This window comes from Anomalospiza imberbis, chromosome 18, assembly GCF_031753505.1.
Source record: "Anomalospiza imberbis isolate Cuckoo-Finch-1a 21T00152 chromosome 18, ASM3175350v1, whole genome shotgun sequence".
NCBI lineage: Eukaryota > Metazoa > Chordata > Aves > Passeriformes > Viduidae > Anomalospiza > Anomalospiza imberbis.
The window spans coordinates 12,224,564-12,238,960 of record NC_089698.1 but is presented as its reverse complement, the minus strand read 5'-3'; the positions used below and the strand labels follow the sequence as shown (position 1 = coordinate 12,238,960).

At 52.7% G+C, this 14,397-nt stretch overlaps 1 protein-coding gene across 1 annotated transcript in view; it reads right to left on the bottom strand.

Moving 5' to 3' along the window:
* Positions 1-2,698: 2,698 nt before the first annotated feature.
* FBXW8 (F-box and WD repeat domain containing 8) overlaps positions 2,699-14,397 on the bottom strand; it is a 58,287-nt gene continuing 46,588 nt past the window's right edge. Inside the window, exons 8-11 of the mRNA XM_068209144.1 lie at positions 13,840-13,967; positions 7,461-7,634; positions 4,915-5,031; positions 2,699-4,248 (exon numbers count right to left, since the gene is read on the bottom strand). Of these exons, the coding sequence (XP_068065245.1) occupies positions 4,104-4,248; positions 4,915-5,031; positions 7,461-7,634; positions 13,840-13,967 (564 nt within the window). The 3' untranslated portion in view covers positions 2,699-4,103. The remainder of the gene's footprint in view (positions 4,249-4,914; positions 5,032-7,460; positions 7,635-13,839; positions 13,968-14,397) is intronic.

Genomic DNA, 14,397 nt, shown 5'->3' with positions numbered 1-14,397 from the left:
AGCAGGGCTCTGCAGCCCTGTCCTTCCCTGCAGGATGGTGTGCCAGGCTCCCCTGGAGCTGCTCCCTGCGGGCACACACAGCTCCCTGTGCACACCCACAGCTCCCCTTGATCCCACATTCCCTCTGGAGCGGGGATCCCTCTCACCAGGACACAGACACCTCTTTTTAGCTGAGGATCGCTGCCACCAGCAGTGGACACCAGGACTCTCAAGGCTTTTCTTGCCAAGCTGTTTCCTGCCGTGATGCCTTTCAATTCTGTAGCTGTCCCTGACCCCCTGAGGGCCACCAGCCTGGCAGGTGGCACCAGTGTGAGCCTGACTCCAGCCTGACCTCTGACAGCTCAGTCCACACTGTTCCAACGTGTCCTGACTGCAGCTCCTCCACCCCAGCCCCAGAGCCCACCCAAGGCAGATTTGCCCCTTCCCAGTGCCCACCCTGACCTGTGGGACAAGGCACTGGGCCCCTCCCTGCCACTGACTGGTACCAGTGGGCTGGGGAGCTAGCTCCAAGGTGGTTTCTATCCCCAGCCCAGCTGGGATGGTGACTCCGTTCCTGCTCTTGAAATGAAGGCAGAGGCTCCATTTCAATGACCCTGTGATGCCTCAAGGTTGAGCTTTTGTATTTTTCACATTCTGTGCTGCTTTAGTGGGGACTTCTGAGCTTTCATATTAGGGGATGGTGAGCTCTGTTCACAGAGCAGGGACACAAAACAATTCCTTCTCCAGCTGGGCACCAAGGACAAATGATCCCAATCTCAGGCCCAGGAGCACGAACAACGTGGGCTGGAGAGAGAAAAACAAGCAGGATGGGACTGCATGGGCTAAAGCTGGAATGGGACAATGAACTGCAATGTGCCAATGGAGCAGAGCTGATCACAGTGAGAGCCCCCGGGAGCGCTCATGCATTTTGGGACCATTTGGGTTCACCTTGGGTGCAGCCCTGGCTGGGCTCTGGTGCTGCCCAAGGTGGATCCATGGAGGAGATCCTGTGAATAAATCCCTGCTTTATTCTTTAGCTCTGTGCAGCCTCTGCTCTAGGGCAGCCTTCCCAAGGCATCGCCCTGACTCCAAAGCTCAGCAGCTCGCTGGTGTTTGCTGCTCCCCAGCACTAAGGAACACCCGGGGGAGCAGGACACCATCCCTTCCCAAAAAGTCCCCACGGGGACCCTCTCCAACAGCCCGAGTGCCCTCACCCACACTGCGAGTCACACACACACCCCCCTCTGCTGTGGTGCAACCTCCCTCAATTAACTGCATTAATTAACAGGGAAAAGCCCCAAGGAGCACTCCCGGGGGAGCTGTGACTGTGAGCCCGTGCAGCGGGGGCTGCGGGGACAGAGGGACACTGGAGCTGCTCAGGAAGGGAACACCTGCCCGCGCAGGTGCTGCAATCCCCGTGCCGGCGGCTCCGGGAGCGCACGGGAGCAGCTGGGCACGGGAGCAGCCGGGCACGGGAGCAGCTGGGCACGGGAGCAGCCGGGCACGGGAGCAGCCTGGCACGGGAGCAGCTGGGTATGGGAGCAGCCGGGCACGGGAGCAGCAGGGGAAGGAAGCAGCCTGGCATGGGAGCAGCCTGGCATGGGAGCAGCTGGGTATGGGAGCAGCTGGGTATGGGAGCAGCTGGGCACGGGAGCAGCTGGGCATGGGAGCAGCCTGGCATGGGAGCAGCTGGGCATGGGAGCAGCAGGGGAAGGGAGCAGCCGGGTACGGGAGCAGCCGGGTACGGGAACAGCCGGGCACGGGAGTAGCTGGGCACGGGAGCAGCCTGGCATGGGAGCAGCCGGGCACAGGAGCAGCAGGGGAAGGGAGCAGCCTGGCACGGGAGTAGCTGGGCACAGGAGCAGCCGGGCACAGGAGCAGCAGGGGAAGGGAGCAGCCTGGCACGGGAGCAGCCGGGCACGGGAGCAGCAGGGGAAGGGAGCAGCAGGGGAAGGGAGCAGCCTGGCATGGGAATAGCCGGGCACCGCAGCAGCCGGGCACGGGAGCAGCCGGGCACAGGAGCAGCAGGGGAAGGGAGCAGCCTGGCACGGGAGCAGCCTGGCATGGGAGCAGCCGGGCACGGGAGCAGCCGGGCACAGGAGCAGCAGGGGAAGGGAGCAGCCTGGCATGGGAGCAGCCGGGCACGGGAGCAGCAGGGGAAGGGAGCAGCCTGGCACGGGAGCAGCCGGGCACGGGAATAGCCGGGCACAGGAGCAGCCGGGCACAGGAGCAGCAGGGGAAGGGAGCAGCCTGGCATGGGAGCAGCCGGGCACGGGAGCAGCAGGGGAAGGGAGCAGCCTGGCACGGGAGCAGCCTGGCACGGGAGCAGCCGGGCACAGGCGGGGCAGGAGCAGAGGGAGCAGCAGGAACGCGGGGGAGCACTCCGGGAAAAGGGCACCGCACAAACTTATCTGCTCCTTGCAGCAGGGAGATGGATGAGGAACAAAGCTGTTCCCAGATAATGAGGCGAGATAAGGGGAAGGGAGAACAATGAGATGGGAGCTCTCCCTGCTCAGCACATCGCAGAAGGCACAGGGCTGGAGCAACCCCCAGTCATTTATGCTACAGAAACCATTATTTATTTGTCAGGTTTCAGCTGAACTCTTATCCAAACTGTGCATCCATGACACTTCCTGCTCTTCCAGGAATGGAGGGAGGGAGCTGGCTTCCCAGAAGGGTAGAGGAATAAAAAAAAAAAAAAAAAGAAGAAGACCAAAGCTTTATGAAAGATTAAATTTATTGGTCAGACAGAATGGCTTTGCCCCTTGCACTTTTTGTGTATCTATCACATGGAAAAAGGTAACTTAAAAACCTAAACTGTGACATTTTGGCCCAGGGGTCCTGAGAAACCACCCCAAGCCAAGAAGGAAAAGCAGTGAAACCCAGCTGTCTGCAGGGCTGTCTCAGTGCCTGCCCAGGGGTGAAGTGCCAGCCCAGCCCCTCTCCTGCAGGTCTGGGCACATTCCTCCACCTCTCCCTCACTTCACATTGATTCCATTAACCCAGGGAAAAAGGTCTAAGTTAAAACTTAACCTCAATTTAAACAGAACTGACACAGCTTTGGTTTGCACCAGTAAGTTTACAAGGGCAAATCACAATAAAATCATTTCAAATCTGTAAAAAGATCCATGCAGGACTGGAGCTTTTGTTCCCCAAACTGGTTTTACCTGTCTGTCAGTGCTACCTGTGCTTAAGGTAAAGCCTCACTCTTTGTTTCCACGTGATCAGCACCTCCTGCCCCTCACCTGGTGCTTCCCCACAGCTTTGGGGCTCAACACCCAGGGAGGGCACTCTGGCCACTTCATCCCTCCTGTTCCATGATCAATTCCCAGCTTAGAAGCAAGGACAGCACTGAAAACCCTCCAGGTGCTGTGGAAGGACATGATCCAGCCAAGAACACACCTGACAACCTGAGCCAGCCCTTTGTCAGCTCACCCTAAAAGGCTCAGGAACAAAATTCCACAGACAGATGTACACATACAATTAGAAAACATTTGATCCAGGATTTTAAAGAATTAAAAAAATAATTCATTCTAAAATAATTTTGATGTGTGTGTGCCCTGCTGAGTTCCCAAGCATCCAGCCTGGCCTAGGGAACCTTCCCCTCCCTCTCTCCATCCCAATCCCTCTCCCAGCCACCTTTTGTGCATGGTCCTGGTGTCCTGTTCCCAGGCACATTCCAGTGCACTCCAAGGAAAACAAGAACCAGCAGCTCAATACCAGGACAGACATTTCAAGCACGTGGCTCAGCACATGCTTTTTCCAAGTCCTTGGTGATTTTTTTCCTTCTTGGGGTAGGCAAGAACTCCTCTGAGAGCTCCCACCCCTTCAGTGTCCCACTCTGGCTTCCTGACCAGGATGGGACCTGCAGCATCTTTCCCACAAGCAGCAGGAATATTTCTGTTCACCCTGCAGTGCTCCCTTTCCCTCCTCAGCCTCTCCACTCCCCCAGGCCGGACCTCTGGACATGTCCAGAGTGACACACTGCAGCAGGGTGCTCTGGGGCAGTCCTGCCCTCTTTGGGTTCACATCCCCAGGGCTTTCTGCAGCCCACACCAGCTCTTGGGTGCTTGTCCCACATGGATTTTCCCTTGCCCTGGTGGCCCCAGAGGCCGAGGAGTGCTCTAGATGCTGTCGTAGGGCACTGCCAGGCCGATGTTGTAGTTGTAGCCTGACACCTCATCGTAGGAGGAGCGGCAGATGGGGAGGACGCTGTCCACGGCCAGCTGGTCCACGGAGAACTCGTAGGAATAAATCACCCCGCGGTACCTGTGTGCAAAACAACCAGGACACACCATTTCACCTCAGTGGGAAAGCAGACAGAGGCAGGAATCACTATAAAAATGATCTGAATTTGAAGAGGCGATGCTGCAGGAGCTGGATGAAAACCCCCATCCCCTCTGCGGGAGGCTGAGCACTTTGAACAGGGAAAGCTCCCTCCTGCCTCCTCCCAGGAACCCTCCCCGGGCTGCTGAATCATTCCCCCAGCCCTGCAGAGACGTGACTGTCATCTGCTGAAACATCTCCAGGCTCTCCAGCACGGGGGAAGATAAATACATTGGTATTTGATAGTTCAATTAGCACTAACAGCCATTTGAGATGCAAATACCAAATCCTGCAGCTTAAATGCCAGTAGTTTTCCTTTAGGAGGAGACAGCATTACTAATATTTCGAGCATGGAGAGGGCTGCATTCCCTGCCTGGCTTCAGTGGACTTTATGTTCCCCTGCTGAGAAAAAAAAGTTTTTTGGTTTTTTTTTTGTGCTCAAGCAAATCAAGAGCCAATTCATCGCTTGTTTTATAAACCTTACCCTTAAACTCTTTTTAATTTTATTTTTTTTCTGCTATACCCTCTCTGTAAGTGCTCTGGGTGATGACCCAGGTGCTCAGGGTGCTATTTAAGAACAAAGCAGATTGCTGAGGGCTGGTTTCTCACTTTCGGTGCAAGCTGGGGTCATCCTCGGTGATGCTGGAGCCTCGGGGGTTCTTCTCCTCGGGGATGTTGGCAGTGATCAGGCTGTGGGAATTGAACCACACGTGGCGCACTGGATGTCTGGAAAACAACCCAGAGCACGGGGTGAGCGGCCACCTGCACTGGACTCCCAAAATCCGAGTGCTGGGAAGGCTTTGGAATAAACACGGAGCGACTGAAATCAGCGCCCTCCCCGCGGCCAGAGGCTGGGAATCTGCACTCCTGGCTCCTCCAGCCTGGAGCACATCCCACATCTTCTATCCCCATCTAGTGGGCTCTTCCCAGAACACACGAGGAGGCCAGAACATGCTGCTGGAAAGCTGGCAGAGCAGCGGCTGGGAGGGAGGGATGCGGGCTGGGCAGGATGCTTCCCAGGAAAAGGGGAAGGACACCCCACACACCTGCACTGAGCTGGTTTAGAAATGCACGATAAGGCACTTGTTTGTGCCATGGAGTGGGGAGGGACCCTCAGGAATCATTGATCCAGCCCCTGGCCCTGCCCAGACCCCCCAACCACCCCACCCTGGGCATCCCTGGCGGTGCTGTCCAAAGGCTCCTGGAGCTCTGGCAGCCTCGGGGCCGTGCCCATTCCCTGGGGAGCCTGGGCAGTGCCAGCACCCTCTGGGGGAAGAACCTTTCCTGATCTCCGGCCTGAGCCTGCCCTGGCCCAGCTCCAGGCATGCCCTGGGTGCTGTCCCTGTCCCAGAGCAGAGATGGGAGCTGCCCTCAGGAGGAGCTGCAGCCCCTGGGGAGCTCTGCCCTCAGCGTGCTCTGCTCCAGCTGAACAATCCCAGTGCCCTCAGCTGCTCCCCCAGACCCTTCCCCATCCTCGTGCCCCTCTCTGGACACTCAAGTCAGGTCTTCACTCCTTCCCCTCCCACTGGTGAATAACTGAGCCCAAAGCCAGGACCAGCACTTTGTGTTCAAGCAGGAGTCACTTCTCTCCTCAGCTGAGGATGGCTCATCTCCACACCCCAAATGTGTCTCTTGTCACCTCCCTCAGCTCCTGCTCCTGTGTTCCATTCCTGGCAGGGGGCCAAAGGCAGGGATAACAGCACACACCTTATCTAGGAAAGCCTTTTGATTGAAGTGATCCCTTCTGATTACTCTATAGATTAAACACTGTTTTCTACCTGTTTCATCTAATGGTTTCACTTGGAGTACATCCCTGAGCTCAGCCCTGCCCTGCCTGCCCTCCTCCTGGAGCAGCACTAATGACCATGCCAAGGAGACAATCAATGGAATATTGTCCTTAATGCATCAGCCACATCACAACAGGCTTTATCATTCCCAGGGTCAACACACAAAGTGATACCTGCTATTAATCAATGACAACTCCAGCTTAAACTTCCCTGGCTGTAAATACCTCATCTAGCTCCTCTTTGGGGAAGATGCATTAAAAATAATTAAAAAAACGAAATCAGGATTTATCTGTTCATTTTATGGATATCACTCAGACTTACAAGGGGCTAAATGCTCAAGTCTTTATCCAGACAAAGCCTGGGAATTGTGCTTTGATCAGGAAATCTTCACTTAGCTGTACAAAGTGCCAGCTCCAGGATGCTGATCTCTGCTTGTACTTCCAGTACTGTGCTCCTTGTGCTCAGTACAAACTGATATTTCAATATTTAAATGAGTTTAAATGCTTTGATCCTCACCATAAGGAGAATGTGTGGATGAGGTGAAGAGAAGCACAGGGATTGTGATGGATACACTGGATGGAGACAGCCAGAACCAGTCCCTCTCAAAACAGCCAGTCCAGCATGTCAAACCCAACGTTCCACAACTAAATACAGGTTGGGGATGGGGCAGGGAGAAGTCACTGACTGAACTTCATGGAAAATCCAAAATTCCCTGCTCCCCAACACCAACTGGAACACTCAGCTGATGAGTAAAAAGGCCATGACAGTGATGCCTAAGGTTTTAGCTTTTATATTTTCAGATTCTGTGCTGCTTTAGTGGGGACTTCTGAGCTTTCATATGAGGGGATGGTGAGCTCTGTTCACAGAGCAGGGACACAAAACAATTCCTGCTCCAGCTGGGCACCAAGGACAAATGATCCAGATCTCAGGCCCAGGAGCACAAACAACGTGGGCTGGAGAGAGAAAAACAATCAGGATGGGACTGCATGGGCTAAAGCTGGAATGGGACAATGAACTGCAATGTGCCAATGGAGCAGAGCTGATCACAGTGAGAGCCCCCGGGAGCGCTCGTGCATTTTGGGACCATTGGGGTTCATCTTGGGTGCAGCCCTGGCTGGGCTCTGGTGCTGCCCAAGGTGGATCCATGGAGGAGATCCTTTTAATAAATCCCTGCTTTATTCTTTAGCTCTGTGCAGCCTCTGCTCTAGGGCAGCCTTCCCAAGGCACCAACAGCTGAAGGGCCCCCTGAGAAACACACAGGTGAGGAGACAACCTGTCCCCAAACCACACAGAACTCCCCCAAAACTCTCTCAGTGCCACATCCTCCTTCCAGCCCTGAGAGCCCCGGGTTCCCCCAGCCCAGGTTACCTGGCGTGCATCTCCCAGAGCTTGGTGGCCATGCGCTGGTCCCACACACACACCAGGCCCTCCTCCCCTCCGCTGACCATTTTCCACTCGTCCATCTGCACGGCGCACACTCCCAGCTGGTGGCCATGCACGGAGCACACAGCCTCGCCACGCCGCAGGTCAAACACCCTCACCCTGGGGGAAACAGGGAGAAATGAAGCATGGACAGACAAATCTTCAGCTAATTAATCCACAACTGGCTGCATGGCCGGCCCAGAGTGGTGGTGAGTGGTGCTGCATCCAGCTGGGGACAGTCACCAGTGGTGTCCCTCAGAGATCTGTGCTGGGGCCAGGTCTGTTCAATGTTTTTATTGATGACATGGATGAGGGGATTGAGTCTTTCATTAGTAAATCTGCAGATGACACTAAGCTGGGAGTGTGTGTCCATCTGTTGGAAGGTAGGAGGGCTCTGCAGGGAGACCTGGAACGGTTGGAGGGATGGGCAGAGTCCAATAAGATGAAGTTTAATAAATCCAAGTGCCCAGTCCTGCATTTTGGCCACAATAACCCCCTGCAACATTATAGGCTGGACAGTGCCCAGGCAGAAGGGGACCTGGGGGTACTGGTTGACAGCCAACTAAACATGAGCCAGCAGTGTGCCCCGGTGGCCAAAAAGGCCAATGGCTCCTGGCCTGTATCAGGACTGGTGTGGCCAGCAGGAGCAGGGAGGTCATCCTTCCCCTGTACTCGGCACTGGTGAGGGCACACCTTGAGTGCTGTGTCCAGTTCCGGCCCCTCAGTTTGGGAAGGACGTTGAGACGCTTGAGCACATCTAGAGGAGGCAATGAGGCTGGAGAGGGGCTTGGAACACAAGCCCTGCGGGGAACGACTGAAGGAGCTGGGATTGTTTAGCCTGGAGAAAAGGAGACTCAGAGGTGACCTCATCACGCTCCACAGCTCCTGAAGGGTGGCTGTGCTCAGGTGGGGCTGGTCTCTTTCTCCAGGCAGCACTGACAGAACCAGAGGACATAGTCTCAAGCTGCACCAAGGGAAATTTAAGTTAGATATAAGGAAAAAGTTTTTTACAGAAAGAGTGATAAAGTTCTGGAACGGTCTGCCCATGGAGGTGGTGCAGTCACCATCTCTGGATGTGTTTAACAAAGCCTGGATGTGGCACTGGGTGCCAGGGTTTAGTTGAGGTGTTGGGGCTGGGTTGGACTCGATGATCTTGAAGGTCTCTTCCGACCCGGTCATTCTGTGATTCTGTGAATTTTCCTGGATATTTATTACAGTGTTGGACACATGGGGAGAACCTCTCAAAGCCATGTGCAAAAAGTCACAAACTCCTGCTCTCTATTTATCCACAAAGGTTTTACATATTCAGATTGTTTCTACGATGCTTTTACACAAACATTAGCTCTCGCCTGTCACCACTGACTCAGAGATGAGGGCAGTCAGATTACAGTAGAAGGCAAAGTGGCAAAAAGCCTCGTTTAGTTCATCCTCTCTTCTTTTATATCTTAGTTTGCTACAGGTGGACCTGATTGGTCATTTAATCAATACATTTCACATGACTGGCTAATTAACAAGACACCCATTTGTAAACAATCTTATGAGGAAAACAGAAAAACAGATTATTAGAAAAACACCACCTGCAGGTTGTTTTTAATATTTGGCTATCATAGTTTATCTCCAGCTCCCTAAAGCTTTCCAGACTGATTCTGGGAAAACTTACCTAGCTTCTCTCTCTCTGACCAGGCTGTCACATCCAAACTCGCCTCATATTATAATTATCTGAATGTCCATTATGGCTGTGCAATTGTCCCCTTTAATTGGGTCAGTGGGCTTCTGAAGAGGAAGTAAAACCTCTTCCTCATGCTAAACTCTTCACCTATGTCAAGCTGGCAGGGCTCCTTGGCCTGCTGGTCACAATCCAAACCTCCTCTCATTCTTAGAAGCCAGTGGTATTTATGGTTTCTACACTCTCACAATACTCTATATACCACCTGTCATTCCCAACCTTGTTTCAGTTATTCAATTAATTTCCTTGTTAAGTTCTATATGAACTTTGCTAACTACATTTCTAACTTAGCCCCTTAATTCATTTAAGCTCTTGGTTAAAATATACATCTATTTTTCACTATCTTAGTTGCATTCCCAGCTCAACCCCTTGACTCATAAAGACAGCTCTGGACACGCAGCCTGTGGGTTCTCGTGGAAGGGGCTGACAGCTGCTGTGGGAGGCAGAGAGTGTTAGCTGGAGAAGAGGGTGCTAGGAGTCCCTTAAAGGAATTCTATCAAGGTCACGGACACGGAAACTGAAAAGAAGAAAAGATAAACGAGCTGGCTGAAAGCAGCAGTGGAGACCACTCTGTGCCAGTGAGCACTGTGCCGATTTGTTGTGGCCAATGAATAAATATTAACTTTCTGAGAAGGTGTAACAGACAGCACGCTGTTAAACTAAACACAGAGAAGCCTTCTGAAATGCATGGTGCTCTTCTGTGGGTTGTGACGTCTCAACAGTGACAGGTTCTGACAGCACAAGGATTTGGGGTTATGGAAACACCTCTGGGACAGCAGCAGTGCCACTGCCAGCCAGCAGCTGGAGAACCAGTGAGGCACTTCCTCCTCACTATGAATTTTCACCCCGACTTCTGCTATCAAAGATCACCTTCAGGCAGATTTCTCCCACCACACAGGACCTTTCTGAGTCTTTGCAGGTTCCAGGACCTAAAGAGGGCTCTGGGGCCCAGCACAGGAAGGACCTGGAGCTGCTGGAGAGAGTCCAGAGGAGGTCACAGAGATGCTGCAAGGGCTGGAGCCCCTCTGCTCTGGAGCCAGGCTGGGAGAGCTGGGGGTGCTCACCTGGAGAGGAGAAGGCTCCAGGGAGAGCTCAGAGCCCCTTGCAGGGCCTCAAGGGGCTCCAGGAGAGCTGGAGAGGGACTGGGGACAAGGGATGGAGGGACAGGACACAGGGAATGGCTTCCCAGTGCCAGAGAGCAGGGATGGATGGGATACTGGGAAGGAATTGTTCCCTGGGAGGGCGGGCAGGCCCTGGCACAGGGTGCCCAGAGCAGCTGTGGCTGCCCCTGGATCCCTGGCAGTGCCCAAGGCCAGGCTGGGTGGGGCTGGGAGCAGCCTGGGACAGTGGAAGGTGTCCCTGTCTGTGGCAGGGGTGGCACTGGATGGGCTTTAAGGTCCCTCCCAACCCAAACCCATGTGTGATTCTATGAGTTATGATATAAATTAGAAGTGAAATTTGGAGAAAGCTCCTCTCTCTGTGCCTGAGGCATGACACACCCATTTTGCACACACTGCTAACCCATCCCACCCCTGGTACACACCCCCATCCACTATGGACCAGGGGTGATATTATTACCAGGATCAAGGAAAGGATTATTATTGCAAATATTTCAGAGGAGATTTTATGTGTGGCAATTCAAAAGACAAGACAGGGAATTACAGGTTCATACTCTTGACTTAATCACTAATGTTCAAAGCAAGCACCCAGCAACCAGGATCTGCTTTGCTTCAAAAATGCAACTGGCTGTGGCCAGTTTTTAGGTACATCTGATTTTTGGACATTATTGACCACCCAGACAGAGCATTTTGAAGAGAAATAAATTGAAGACTTAGCCAGAAGCAGAACTACAGACAAAGACCTTAGGATTCCAAGCACTGCCACAAGGACACAATATCAGTCAGAGTGATCAGGTGTTAAGTTTTAAACCCCGCTCATATCACAAAGGAGTGTGGAGTTTGATCCTTATTTATCAAGATTAAGAGATAAAGCAAAGTACATAAATAAACAAAAAATGCTGCAAGTGAGAACAGAAGGAAAGGGGAAATACTGATCTCAGGCTTGAGAAGAAGCCAGAGCAAGTTCCTCCCAGCTGATGACTATCAGGAACAAACCCATCAGGTAGACATTAATTCCAGAAAAAGCCAAACCACACTTGTTCCAACACATTAACTGTACTTCATTCCATACCCCTGCTATGATCCTAATGGTGCTGCAAGTCCTTCCTCTCCTTTTCTCCAGCGGAGATTGCATCATATGATTTTACAAATAACACATTTCAGGGACTCAGAGACAAGGCAGCAGAGCAGGCCAGAGCTCCAGCAGAGCAGCATCCATCTGACAAGGAGGAGAACACACTGGAGAACGCTCCGTGTGCAACAGCCCGTCCCGCAGCGTGAGGGGGCAAGGATTTCTCACTCCCCAGCTCCAGCAGAGAGGAGCTCTGGCTCCAGCCTGGGAAAGGACGGGGTGTTTGGAAGGGCTCACTCCTGGAGCTCTCCCCATTCTCCTGTGTGTGCTCTCCCAGCAACAAAAGCTGCTCCTGTTTGGAAAGCACAGCTGGAAGCCGAGATCCGAGCGAGCCCTGCTTATCCCTTGAGGAAGCACCCAGCTTTCAGGCAGGTGTCCACGCTGGCACACCCCTGGGAGAACCAGAGGCACACTTGGCTGCTCAGATGTGCCTTAAGGAAGAAAAGGAACAATGTTTTGCCAATCCCACGTGATGCTGTAACACAGAGCTGGCCCAGCACGTCCTGCCTGGACAGCTGGGCTCAGTGGGAGCACTTCGGACTCGTCCCAGCTCCAGGGAGGTGTTCTGGAGGCCAGGCTTGGCCCCTCCTGTCAGACTGCCTTGGGAGTGAGCTGCCTGGCCTTCAGGAGAGCATGGAACATGTTTGGATCCACACCTTTCTGGGTTTGCCATATGTTTGCTTTCCCAACGCTCCTCTCCACCCCAGCTCCCACCAAGGAAAAGCAGGATCAGCACACGCTCCCTGCTAGGAGAGGAGGCCTCTTGCCAGAGCAAAGCACAGCTCAGGAATCAAATCAATCAGCAGTGCTTCAGCAGGAATTTCAGATGGAAAGACAGTTTTTACAGGTCCTACCAAAACCATTTCATGAGTATTACTTTTCAAAATCATGGTTTTGAGTAAAAGAAGGGCAGATTCAGGTGAAATTGGGAAATGCCTGTATTTAATTCAAGCAGTAACTGCTCCCTCTGGTCAGCAGCAGCCTGAGCTCCCATGGCAAGGTCCCTGTTTCATAAACTCACTCCATAATGTGGCCATGGAGATTCCAGTCTTGCTCCACCTGTGGATGCCCAGCACCTTCCTGCAGCATCACAGGAGGATGTGACCTCTGAGATGCTCTGCTCCTGCCTCCTGGATGCCAAACTTACCTTCCCAGCTATTCACCCCCAACTCCTCGCTGTTCTCGTGACATCCGACCCCCTGAACTCAGCCAGTGCTAAAGCTGAAAACCCCTAAAGCTTTCTGGAGGGGAAGGGCACAGACACCCACTCTGCTATAAAGGGGAGGGATATCAACTCCAGCTCCTCTCCTGTCATCATGCGGGAGATCAAAACTGGAGGTAACTTTACTGGGGTGCTTTGCAAAATCAATTATCTGCTTTTAGAGAGGAAAAACCTCCCAGGGATTCAATTCCACTTGTCAAACTTCAGCTATTTCCTTTATCCTCCTTGCTGAGAAAGTGTGAGGCTTGCGCACACTCCCTATTCTCTGGGAAGGAAAAAAAAAGCTGTTTGACAAAATAATCATTTTTGCAAGCTGCTGCACTGGCGGGACAGAGGTCTGGGATTTGGCAGAGGGAAATGCCCGCCTTCCAATCTGATCCCAGCACCAGAGCAGAGCACCACCTGCAGCCTGGTGCCCAGTGTGGAAAGGAGGAGGGAAGGAAGCAGGAGCCATTAGAGACTGGCTCCTGGCCATCCCACATCTCCTTTGGTGCACTGGATCAGACCCTACAAACGACTCGCCAAAAAAAGGAAATCTAAAAATTGGACTCAAAGGGTCTTTTTAAGCACTTTAATCCTTTTGCACTGCCTGTTCCCAGCGCGGCCATTCCTGGCAGCAGACACTGAGCTGGGAAAATCCTACTCCCCAAGCCAAGGAGTTAAAGAGAAAGCTGCTAATCAGCTAAATAGAAGCTGGAATCCGTTCATATGAAAGTCTCTTTTTTTCTCTGTCACCTGAGGGACATCACAGTGTTCTGAAATACACTTTTGACATCATTTGGCAGCCGGGCCCATCTCATCCTCCATGATTCATCCCTTAGGTTATTTTTTAATATCAGAAAGTGAGCTTTTAAATGCCAAACTCATTTTGCGGGTGGCGGTGGGGAAGTGGAAGAGATTCCAAGTGGTCTCGCTGGGCTGTGCACCAACTGCCTCCACCAAATGGCTCCGAAAGCTCCTCTTCCCATGGAGCTTCCCAGACAAAGCACACTGACAGCCACATCCAACTATTACCTAATAGTTTGTTCCTCAACTTCATGGAAACACGAGAGGAGAAAGCAATTCCAGCAGGGCCAGATGTAGGACAGGGAGCTGGAGATGGGAGACTGGAGATGGCAATCACCTACCTTCTGTCCTTGTTGCCTGCCACCAGCATGTTGGGGGGGCTGCTGTGGAGGTTGACACATGAGAAGTCACCTATGGAGTTGCCCACCTTGGTCACACACTGGTTTGTTTCCAGGTTGTAAAGGAGGATCTGGCAGAGAGGGAATAAAACAGCACATGAATTCAGCAGGAGCACTACAACAACGTTTTGCTGCCCCACAAAGCAGAGCTGTGACCACCAGAGGTGTTCTGCAGGACTTGTTTCTTGATGTGTAAAACAGAACCAAGAGACAGATGCACCCCTGTGAAGAAAGGCATTGACACCCTCAGAAATAAGGAATTCTTGTCTCCCAGTGGGATCCAGCAACAAGCAGGGATGCACCCCCAGAATGGCCAGGCACAGCTCTCAAGCAAACCACACAGGTGAAATCTTTGGGGTTTCAGGAAAAGCAAAGGGTTTCCTCATCAATTTTAGTGTTTGAGAGAGCAGTAAAAGCAAACAGCACCAGCCCTGAGGAGGTTTGGACAGATGGACAGTGAGAGGCAGATCCAGTCAAGTGCAGCAGGAACTGCAGGGCAGA